At 45.0% G+C, this 11,878-nt stretch overlaps 1 protein-coding gene across 3 annotated transcripts; it reads right to left on the minus strand.

Annotated features, from left to right (window-relative positions):
• Window positions 1-3,535: 3,535 nt before the first annotated feature.
• On the minus strand, window positions 3,536-9,637 carry LOC147752481 (uncharacterized). Of its 3 annotated transcripts, none has more exons than XM_086971464.1 (4): window positions 8,403-9,637; window positions 8,013-8,100; window positions 7,167-7,687; window positions 3,536-3,790 (listed from the first exon to the last, which is right to left on the minus strand). In XM_086971464.1, exons 1-3 carry the CDS (start codon window positions 8,860-8,862, stop codon window positions 7,387-7,389), a joined length of 849 nt encoding a protein of 282 aa, XP_086827590.1. In that variant the 5' UTR covers window positions 8,863-9,637; the 3' UTR covers window positions 3,536-3,790; window positions 7,167-7,386. The 3 variants fall into 3 exon arrangements, with proteins under 3 accessions (XP_086827590.1, XP_086827592.1, XP_086827591.1); XM_086971465.1 differs by lacking the exon at window positions 3,536-3,790 and adding an exon at window positions 5,228-5,587; XM_086971466.1 differs by lacking the exon at window positions 7,167-7,687.
• Between the last annotated feature and the right edge of the window lie 2,241 nt (window positions 9,638-11,878).

Genomic DNA, 11,878 nt, shown 5'->3' on the forward strand with positions numbered 1-11,878 from the left:
TAAAAATGTTGAGCTACTTCTGAGGATTACTATTTTCCGAAGCCCTTCCAGATAAATGGTAACACTTACACTTGAAGATAGATCATCTGGGTTGACATTTCTAGCATTAGCAACAAAGAACGATGTGCAAATGTATGCCTGAATATTGCAAGCTCGAGCGGGTTTAGAAGTATTAGGCTGCTATCGTCAAATAAACACATTTGATAACAATCATTTTTTGCATATCGTTACTAAATACTGTATAACGAGTGTCTATATGATACATATTTGGTTGACATACGACTTGTTAAAAAAAAGCACTAGAAGGTGATTGGTCTTTATCAAAGGCGTCTGCAGTGTCGCTTTGACATATTCCTATTATATTAATTACTCAGACATATATTAATTTTGCGACTGTATGGTAGCCCAACTAACGGCAGAGCTGTAGTCCCATATAACTTCAATGTATGTTGACCTGATTTTATTGTGTTTTATAACAACTCGCTCACTTTTGGTTAGTATATTTTAACAAGAATTTTAACTACGTCCCACTAGCAGGCCAAATTTTGCTGGTAAGGACTCCAGTATTTATTTTATACAGAACAAGTGAAAACTGGTTGAGTTTACTTCAGAAAAAATTAGTTCATAAAGAATAACATTTTATTTTCGACGGTAAACTTTTTTGGTAAAAATTCCGTTCCTCGAAGGCCACAGCTTTCTGGAAATTCATCCAGGATTGATGAAGGCTCTAGACAGGGAGACCTTTAAAGAAAGCGTAACATATGATTGGCGCGAACGTTTGAAGAGCGTAAAAAATCATCGAGACAATGATCAGATGCCAGGATCCGAAGTACAACGCATTGCTATAATCGCAGAAGAGTAAAAAAAAAATGGGTCCCGTGTGATTCCAGGCTAATTAGAAATGCGTGTACTCTACGCAGAGTACGTAGAATTTGCTGAAGAACTTCAATAAACAAACAATCTCGCCTGGGTACAGTCGTCACAGACGAGGCGTGATTGAATTTCTATCACCAGCCGAAGAAGGACCAGGCTAAAGAATGACAATTTTAGAAGAAGATTCGTACTGGGGAGTTTAGGGCGGGTTCGTGTGGTACTTGCAGTGGCAATTGGTTACTAGAAGATGCTTCCAAAAACCGTTATTTCAACTCCTTAAAATACTTTTGGATCGTCGGCACGGTGGCAATCGAAAGCATGCAGTCGATGACAACACCAGACATTCTCGCAATGTTTCTCCACTTACTTCATTGATTGAGCAACGAAATGACCAACGTTGGCTTTAATCCGCCCATTCTCTCAGTGTAAATGCGTGTGATCACGAGGCTTTCCTTGCCCTAGAGGGACAACCGGAGAACAAAGATTTTAAGGATTTTAAGGACAAAGGATTTAAAAGTCCTTCGGATTTACTTTATTATTATTATACTATTTAAATATGTTTAAACACGCGTCTGCGCTTATTAGGCGCAGAGCGCCTAGTTTCACAGCGCTCCTTCCTTCTAACGATAGTACCAAGCCGGCCCGCCCGTTTTAGCAGCAGTGGGATAACTGGCGATATGGCCGAATTTGAAAGAATGAGGGATGGTTGCTTGACCGGTTGGTTAACTACTGGTCGCTTCAGTGATGGCCGATGAGAGGAAGTCCAAAAGGTGAGCCGAAAAGTACGAGCAGCTTACAAAGAATAGAAATGGCCGCCATCCAGGTCGACAGGCAAGCATCTAGAGGGCTTGTTTTAATTTCGTTTGTAATAATTTAATTCGGGCCTTTAATTTCGGGTTTAATTTCGAAGTCCGTGTAGGGGATACGTGGGGAAACCGAGGTAAAGTTGTGGGAAGGCGTTTCTTCGGAGAAATCAGACTTCCTGGTCGCAAGGGGGAACTGGTGAGACGTCCATCGAGTACCAAATGGTCCTTGCTAAAATGGCTAAGTTTAGAATTATAGTTTAATTTTTTGAGCAGTGGCTTAGCAAACTGCGTGAGTACCGCATTACGCATGCATCATCTGGCTTGGCGATGGGAATGCGGCTCAGACCTCGGGCGAGCCTATCAGTTAGGTTGCAAATTCTACAACCATGCCGACTTCGCGGCATATCTGTTAGTGAGCCATCGGTGAACATCAGTAATCGCTAAAATGTGGAGAAACAGACCGCTTCTTACTTGGCATCTTTTCTTGCTTTGGCCTAAATCATGACCTGTGCTGTTGTAGGTAGCCAGTTACCAGATTGCAAATCACTGTTAGTCATCTAATGGCACAATGCCTACGGTGCTTACGTATATGTCTGGGACGTAAGCCAACCCCGAGAGAAGCTCGCAGATATACATCTTTTTTGATCTTTTGCGAATCCGCCGGTGGAAAACGTAGGACATAGACCCTGTGGGGCAGAGGGAGTAGTTCAGGTCATCGCAAGTATTACTACAGCATTTCAAGGCGACGGGAGGTGACGTGTCGGTCCGTTGATGCGAACACACGATAGTTTCGAAAGGCTTAAGTTGTGCCCACTGTCAATCGGCTCGGAAAGTCACTCGGTGAGCGCACGAAAAGAGTTGAAAGCCTACACAGCGCACTGGAAGTTTGTGCCAAAACCATCTGTTGAATTCTAGGAAATAAAGTATACTTTGAATGTATGAATAAATACAGCTATGTAAGCGTAGAGAGAGTGGCTGTAAAATGCTGGATCCTGTCAACGAAAAAGCAAAGCGAGTCCACTCTAATAGATATCGTGTTTACATGTACTCCTTTTTGCTGATCGGGACGAAGCGTATATTACACACAAAATCCTTGACAAACCCAAGCAAGACACCAAGATCGTTAATAATGTATGACGTCCTTCTTTATAAAGGTTAGGAAGAATTGGTACCAGACAAGCTTTTCGTAGCGGTTTAGGTGATATGAATACTGCTGGCTTGCGAGTTAACCGCCTATATATGACACTTGGTTGGTTAATATAGTTGGGTGAAATATTCGACTGGATATATATCGAAGTTTCGCATGCATCCGACCGATATTATGCCATAGGCCATCTACGTTGGCTGATGCCAATTCCTCCGATATTCAACTGAACTCGGCAAAGCAGTCCCTATACATATCTTTTTAAGCCCTTATGTATTGTTATGAGTTCGTTGCTGCCCTAAAACAGGGAGAGCAAGCGTGCTATTTTATATGAGTAAGCCACTTGCGGAATTTTGCCAGCCTTGGTGATTTCGGCCACTCTGAGCTTGATAAAAAAAAAAGGTAGAAGCCAGTAAAAGCAAAAGTTGCAACTTCACCTCCAAGGTTAATATGTTTTCTATTAAAGACGCATTAAGTGAAGCTTTCTTATGATGTATCGCTCAGTTTTGAGCAACAAAAACTTGCAGATGCATATGAAAACTGAAACGCTAGGATTTTTTTGATTCCAAACAAATTAACACGTAAATTAATTGTCCTTATACACAAGGTTGACATAAGCCAACTTAGGCAGGCCATGAACTATGTCCTCTCTACCAAGGATGCGTATTAGCAAAGCGAAAGAATCCAACGCTTATATTAATAAAGACAAACATTTCTCGTTTCGCTGAAGCTTATGCTGTTTTGAATATCGAAAATAGTCGTCTCTCACATAAATAGCTGTAGAAGAGCTCGAAGGTCCTCGATGTCAATTACCGGCCTGTATTTGCGATTGGCAATGGGAAAACAAAGACGTAAGCAGTAGACTGTGGCATAGCAACCATAGCGCTCTATCGGTTAAGTCGAAATAACATTCTTTATACGCTCCAGGCGTGAAATCCCGTCGTTTCCACCACGGGTCAATTTACATCTAGAAACGCATATGACCAAAATGACCTCATTTACATAAGAATCCCTAATCATAACGGAGCCATCAACTTTGAAACGCCCTATATTACATAGCGTATGGTCTTAGGCATTATGCTAGAAAAAGACCCCATTTTCCTTGAAAGCTCATTGTTATCCTGCTTATAAATTCACTGCATAGGCTAGCTAAGCTAGACTTACTGTATGAAGACGCAATTCTGAAAAACCACGCAACTATGACGTAATGATGTAACTCGCGCGTGATGTAGCACACAGGCAAACGTGCACGCAGGATACTACACGCGTTCGGCGTGCACTTTTGGCTGCGTGCTTGTACGGCAGAAGTCTTTTCTTCGCGTCCGATCGCTTAGCAACACTCGTAGTGCGCAATTGAGGAGTCAGCTTCTACGTTGTGACTGCGACCGCTTGACAAACTCACTCCGTTGCTGGTCGCCGTGCTCTATCATGTAGCGATACCCTGAAGGTGTACAATGGAGGAGCACTGCCACGTCCCTAAAAGTATAAGACAGCTAAAACTTCTGGTCCTTATCGTGCTGTTCTTTTTCCCGGCGCGCCTTATTCTGTTCGTCTTTCCTTGTCGCTTTCGACTTTCTTCCGAATTTGTCGATATAATAACCAACAGCTCAATGGACACATCGGAAACCAGCGGCGCAACCCTGCCATCGTGCTACTGTACTATTTTGAAGTCTCCATTTGCACACACCACACCCACTGTTGCGTTCCTCTCGCCGTCTTTTTAACAACTTCGTATAGAATAGAATCTTCCAGTTTCTTTTGACAGGACCGAGTTGTGAACTATCGACGTGGAGTAGGCCGGCAATCACAAGGCACAAACGGGCCATACGATGCCGAACGTGCAGAAAAGCGCCGGAAACAGCAAAGTCGATCCTCGCTTTAGATCCCATGAGACCAAGCAGCCAACTAGCAGTACTCCCTGTCTCGGCAGTCCTTGCTGAATCAATGTTCTCAGTACCCGTAAGTGTGACGGCGTTCTGCTCGAATTCACCACTATCTGTTTGTGGTCCGATCCACTTATTCTCGTACCACAAACAGGACCACGGCCTCTGTGCAACTTCTCTTCGGTCTTACTTTATCCTGTTACATAGTAAACCAACGGAAGTACCAGCGGAAGCAACCGGTCGGTCTTGATCGTCTATCTGAACGACTGCCCCGGCTGAAAAACAGTAACAGCAGCAGCAGCAGCAGCAAAATTGGCGACCGGCTCCAGTTTCTTGTACCGCCACCACCTTTATCCAGCCTTTTCCCTTATAAATCCTAGCTCTTCTTCAACCCCACTACATTGATCTGGTCGGCGTAGTGACTACACACAAAGCACCGTTAGTTGATGACTATGGTATTCGCTATTGTAGGACCACCGCATCTATTTATAATATACATAATGGAGTCACCTACATTGCCAAGCCCGTTCAGGGTGCACAAGTGAAGCCGCTTCCGCTATTACAGCCCCTATTTTTCCGTTGTTTTACCAAAGTGCAAGGGGCATAGGCAAGATCCCGTTGTCTTTTTGGATTTCAAGCCTACTACCACTACGGCAGTATCAACACGTAGTTCGGTTATATTTTCGCACTCCTTCCTTACACAGAGTCTTGAGTGAGAAAACTTGTTGTTATTTTATTCTTGTTTGCCGTTGTTCAAAAGCTCGATTGTCGCTCCTTTCTATGCCGTCTAACTTAAAATTGTTCGCAGTTAGCCATTTCGGGAAAATGTTTCGGAAGTTATCGCAATAGGTAGGCCAATTTCTGTGACACATGGTAATTTACTGAAATTAAATGAAGTAAGAGTTACGAGATTTCGCCAGAGTCGAATTAGACTAAGTTCAGCTCAAGCTCTGTTAACGGGACAGATAGCCCCAACTACAACTACAAATACGGTGCGCACAAAATGCAGTACGGCAGTGTCATCGCGTAGCAAAGTGTGGGCTAGTAAAACTACCACCGGCAGAATTCGCGTATATCTCGTTGAATACTTTTTTCAGACCTTGTATTGGCTTACCATACATTCCGTACCATACAAGTATATCCCGATAAAAGAAGATACTACACGATCCATATTCGATCGGGCTGCAGCCGTGAACTGGTTTCATTGTCGATGCCCGTATCGGGCCGGATTTCCGTGACAGCGTTCAGACCTTCGCAGAGCAGCAGCCGGCTACATGCGTTCGCGGCTTATGTTCGCTAAATTTTAGTCGCTCGCCTATCGTCGACTAAAGCAACCAATAACAAAGCAACCGACGCAGCTCAAGTCCCAGCTTTATATTGTGTTTATCAACCGACAAGTTCCTGAGACAGGCTGCATCTAACATTTAAAGTGCCTACGTGCCTATCTTCGACGCCCCTTCTATACCGCTGCATTATTGTCCTGAGGCTAGCGTACAAAAACCTCAGAAGCGACGCTGTCAAAAATTGATGCGAGCTAGCAAGCCTAACTCTCCTGTCATGGGATTAGATAAGAATTTATCGTCACTCTATCGACTCGCAAATGTGGCCGAAGCAGATCAACGCCTTCTAGCATCACGCGTTCGTGCTACGCACTCATGAGCACTGGTACGTTGAGCCAGTGGCGCGAACCGTTAGCTGACAGCTAGCGCTACCGACCAATCGCTTACTTGAGCGGGCAGTGAAGGTAGGAGCTGAACCAGCTAGGGGAGCATACGCTTCATGTGAGCGGACAAACGAGGCGAGGAATTGCTAGCTTCTAAACGGATAACGGCCAGCATCGTGCTGGAGCGGTCGAAAAGGGAAACAAGAAGAAGCTCTGCGAAAGATGATGAAGGTCAAACATTCCCGGCCTGAAAACGGCACCTGGCGTACTACGAGAATCACTGACTTTGGTTTTTGTCACTGGGTATTCCTGCGGTACGGCAAATAGTTGGGAAATGGACGGTCGTGAGCGCTATGTAGACTTCGTCCGGCGTCAGCCCGCACAGTTATCAGTCCGCTGAACGGGTGATATAACAATGGAGCAATTCTGCCTGCTGCGAGATTAGTGATGGTAGCACGACGAATAGTAATGTCAGCAGATTGGGGGCTAAACGGGACGCGGGTATACCATGGATTAGAATGACCTTTTGCTAACGCATCGCACTAATTTTCCCTAAAATCTTCTAGTTCCGAGAGAAAACATTTTGCGCCCGTGCAATGCAAGCGTTCCCGTTCCTTGTGTCTATGAGCGAAGTGACGGCTCCATGCGATTAACCGCCGTGTCTACCTCGCCCACGGCCATCAACTGTAAACCGCCAACTTGTTATCATACTGTCTCACTGCTACGAAATGTCAAGTGTGGTCTTTGTGAGCCCCCATTGTACGCTAGCCACATGCACTTCAGTTACACATACTTACGTAGAATATACTTTTTGATTATCTCTTACAGCCGTCTTCCCCACGCGTTTCATCTTCATAGATCGACTCGTCTTGCATGATATCAATTTTTGATACCATGACCAGACGTCGGGCGTTTGCGACATTCGGCATTTTTATTCGGTGTATCCTTGACGGCCTACTTAGTCGGTTTAGACCAGCTTTCTTCCGGTTAATGTTGGCCCACTCGAAGTAAAATAGGCTATATATTACGTACGAGAACTGGTAGCTTCGTGCTTTCAGCAAAGAAAAGACACCGCTCCGGACATTCGTACGGTACGGTCGATTCTCGCGTTTCGCGGAACACGCGTGTACAAACTTTGCATTTGCGGCGAAGATGGCACTCGTTTTCAAGGTGCGGCCCTTCTACTGAGGTTTCGTAAGAGAAGTAAAAATTGTCGAGTGGTTCGATAATGACGAGACCACCCCTTTGGCTTGGCAAACCTTTAGAAGCGGCGTAAGAAAGGGAACTTGTAGGTGCGCCTTGGACTTTTAACTGATAACTGCAGAACAAAACACGTCAGCGTTAAGAAATTGGTTGAATTATTTTCTGCACAAATTCACTTGGAATGTTAATTTTGCTCCGAAGACCACCGAGTGTATCTGGGTCTAGGGGTCGTCATGCCACATTCTACTTGCGCGTTATACTGCAGTCAGATAAAATTTGATAACCACAAAGGTAATGTCGCTTCTGGAGAATTGTCTGCTTGTTGAGAATCACGCTTTAATAGCGAAAAGTCTCGTCAATTCCAGTATATATTAGCTCGCACTACAAGAACCTGCCGTCCAGAGTGAGCATTGACGGTTAGTACCTAGTAATTAACATACCTTGCAATTGTTCGTAATATACCAGGAGATATAGCAGAGCTATACGAAGAGTCTTGTCCAAAAGCATCTGCATATTGACGACGTCTACCTGTAAAATAGGTTGAAGTAGAAAAAAAAAAAAAGAAAAAAGGAACGATATGAAAACCGCTAATAATATACTAATGTTATCCAGCTGTTAACCATCACGAGTATGATGAACCTAGCTATTGGGTTGCTTTTGAACCGTTCATCACGAACGTTAGTTCTTTCTTACAGCCTAACTTTATGCAACTTGGACGACGGCAACTATATACTGAACAACGCATTTTCATAACGGACAAACTGTAAAATACGAATTTAAAAAATGTCGTATAGTCATTTCACAGTTTCGAACTTATACACCACACTCACGGCAAGAACACGAACAAACTTTGCCGAGCTTACGAAAAAAACCTGACCAGCATCGAAACAACCAGCTACATGAACAGCGACGCGCCCTCTCTCTACCGTAAAGCGGGCCGCGTACGACGCCAGAAATATTTTTAGCCGAATGATCCAAGCTATCCATCTGTGAGCCTCGTCGAACAGTATTAGCTTTGATTATTCTCGATGTATTCTGCTCGTTAGCAGCACCGTTCGCGGCACTGCTGGAGCTAAAATAACGTCGCTGTCGGCGAAAAAACAAAAACTTGCACAGAATTTGGCCCCGACGGTTCACAGGGCCATCAGCTGCCTGTAAGGGCCTGTTCTTTGCTTGCAGGCCATCCGCAACCTTTGTTAGCTCCTCTACATTGCCTCTATTGCGTTCCGTTGCATTGTTACGAGTGAGTCCGGTTCTGTTATCTGCGACGCGCAGACCTCGCAGCCGCATACCGGTCACTCACTTGAAGCCACTTCACTATCCGCCCACGCTTCCAACGCGTCGTGTCAACATTTGTAGGTCAGAAGCAAGACCCTTTTAGCCATTGGCCTCTACAGATGGTAGCCGACAGTGAACGAGATGAAATAGCCAGAGTACACCTTGTGGATTGCAGACGAGCTATCGGCTAGTAGCCAAACACCGCCGTTGCCAAGAGAGATAAAGAATAGAATCAGCTGCATGGGTCGCGCGCCGGGGGATAAAAGGGGTACCCGTGGTTGCGTAATGCAGTTCCTGATTGTTGACTGGGTAAGTCTAGCTACTCTCCCTTATGATAGCAGCAGTAGCTGTGCCGGCAATAGAAGCAATGGCCAAGAAAGTCAAACAGGCCTCATAGCTAGTAGTCTACTCGATCGCCTCGTCTGGCGACTCGATAGTACTGCACCGCTGAGCAACTCAATTTCCACCCTTCAGTACCCTTCGGTTGCTGCTGCTGCTGCTGCAAAATTCGCCTTTCGCCTGTGGAGCCGACTTGGACCTGAAGACTCTAGTTAAATACTAGTTTTCACTACCCAGCCATTACCCAGAGATGGCTAACAGTAAACAGTTCGTCAACCTGGACGACTCTGGGGTTTGCTTTCTTCCACCGCTTTTAGTCGACTGGACTCTGCTCCCCCGCTCCGTTATCGTCGGAAAAAAAGTCGAATTTAGAGTAGCGCTAAATTCGCGAAGCCTTTTGTGTGGCCTGCCTATACAGAGGCAGATGAGTTGGAGCAAAGCGGCTAACCCCGCCAATTAGGACTCTGCAAAATGGCTGCAAACCTATAGCGCAAACAGGTCGAACCTATTTGTGTACTAAAAATGCACAACGGGATGTACGCAAAGAGGCCGAATAGCGAATAGTAGTTGTGTAGGAAAGAGATAGAAATAAAGTTATGCTTAAGGGAAGTCTTCAGGATACGGCGCTTCTGATCTTCGTCTAGGTAGCTTTCGTGACAATATCTGCTATGGAAAAGAAATGAATATTTCTTAAGTTTCACCAAATCTTATTGCTATTAGTGTTATTTCTATTATATAAACTAATTCCTTTACTACTGACACTAATGTGTAATAGTCGATAACTGCACATTGTCGTAAAGATCCTTTACGACGTGCGGTCGCACAGAACTTTGTACTCGAGAAAGAAACCGACACAGATATACACCTTACTCGCTCGTGTTACCGTCGTTTTACCGAACGGCCCAGGGTACATCCTGTCTTCAAATGTCTACCTGCGGAGCAAGTTTGGCGCGGACTTATCTATAGCCGATCGGATTCTATTGTGCAGCTTCTAAAGGTATTGAGACGTAATTTTTTATATAGGTAAGCTGTACAGCAAAATTTGCAAAGTAGAATCTGCTGATGCTTGAGTTGTGGCTGGAGTTGAAACACAAGCGTCAAGAGCTGGCTATCCGCGTAAACCCGCTGCGAAGGAGAAGGGTGTAACGCCGCAGACTTTTGTAGCAACAACTCACACCACATAGATTAGACCAAGCAGGTCGACAGAACTTCAGTCGAGTAGGCCAGCCGGCTAAGGCGAGGAGAGCCTCAAGAGACCTCGCCTTAGCCCATTCCTGGGCCTTAAAGGTAGAACTGTTCGAGTGTAAACGCTGGCCTTTTTATACCAACATCTAGTGCTTCCACTGAGTCTCCCATAATACTATTGTAACAGCGGTACAATCCCCGGTAAGGACGGTTGCGCGACCAGTAATCGAATGGTCAAGTAAAAAAATAAGAAAGTAGTAAGTAAATAAGAACGAATGATCTCATTATGCTGGAAGCTCCGGTCTTGCGGAGGACTAAAACGGATAACTGCGTGACTAACACAGGGCTAGAGTCTCTGCTGTGATGAACCCTGACGGGTCGTACCTTACAGCGATGGTGCTCGGTTAGTGTCACAGGCCAGTGTTTCCTCCGAGAGGTGAGCTGATACATCCTCGAAGCGGGCATTACGTCAGTGAGATGAAATAGAACGTCAGACACAAGTTGGAAACGAAGAAAGACGGCCGCTAGCTCATAACCACTCATTCGATGAGGACGAAAGCCGACCTGCGCAACTTAAGTGTTAACAACTTAAGTATGCGCAACAAGGCTAAACTTACAGAAAGAAACAAATAACAATAGAGCCAGTACATTCTTTTTCGTTACCTTCCCTGAAAAAAGTGTAAGAAATTATTGACGAACTCTGCTTATTAATTCGTAGATCTTCAGCTTTTTCAAGATATGGTTTGGTCAGTCTAGCGGATTTACGTATACCCACATTTTACTTTTTTTCATTATATCTATTGAGACAAGTGCTCACTGTCTGATCCCCACCAAATCTACAATTCATACCGCACCAGCTGTATCCATAATTGAAGTAGTCAGGGTCTTTGCGTACAAAGGTCAGTACCGGGTAGCTACGCTCAGCCACTCACCCAAGGAGAGATTACGGAGAATGCCTAAAGTAAAACAGGCCATGTGACTGCAGGGTCCTACATTACCCACTGTGTTACATTACCGCGTCATGTCAACCGTACTGCGGCTGACACAGCGTACCCACTACTAAGTTGCTTTGCGCTCCATTTAGGTGAAGACTGTATTTTGCTGGTGTTGTCAGCTGTTGGCACAAAAAAGTTGCAAAAAAAACGAACCAGGTCAGCCAATCGGCAATCCTCGAGATGTTCACAACGATGCTGGTCGATGAGGCGACAGCGCAGGGCCGATGCTTGGCATTAGGAGATTGCTGCGAGCCTTACTTGAGCAGGTGGGGAGGCAGGCTAAGGCAGATTACGGACATAGGAAAATTATGCAGTGTAGGACAGCACCTGCAGAAGCTGCTGTCGTGGAACAGGCAGCGGTAGCAAACATTAGAGTTGAACAAAAAAAAGATGGCGGGGTACACAGGAGACAAACGGGAATGCCTGCAATCTATCTTTTTTAACAAGCGGTGTTACTCTCTAGCGGAGTCTTAAAAAACAACCTCTGAATGAACTCGCCTTTCTCCCGA

Source organism: Varroa jacobsoni, unplaced genomic scaffold (genome assembly GCF_002532875.2).
Source record: "Varroa jacobsoni isolate VJ856 unplaced genomic scaffold, vjacob_1.0 scaffold_1229, whole genome shotgun sequence".
In the NCBI taxonomy this organism is placed as follows: domain Eukaryota; kingdom Metazoa; phylum Arthropoda; class Arachnida; order Mesostigmata; family Varroidae; genus Varroa; species Varroa jacobsoni.

Bases quoted from the DNA above. Each gene is read 5' to 3' on its own strand.
- LOC147752481 (XM_086971464.1), bottom strand. From the start codon at position 8,862: ATGCGGCTGCGAGGTCTGCGCGTCGCAGATAACAGAACCGGACTCACT. The intron at 8,101-8,402 runs GTGAGTGTGGTG...CCTATTTTACAG, and splicing joins AGTTTGTTCGTGTTCTTGCC to GTAGACGTCGTCAATATGCA. The intron at 7,688-8,012 runs GTATGTTAATTA...TTTGTTCTGCAG, and splicing joins ATATTACGAACAATTGCAAG to TTATCAGTTAAAAGTCCAAG.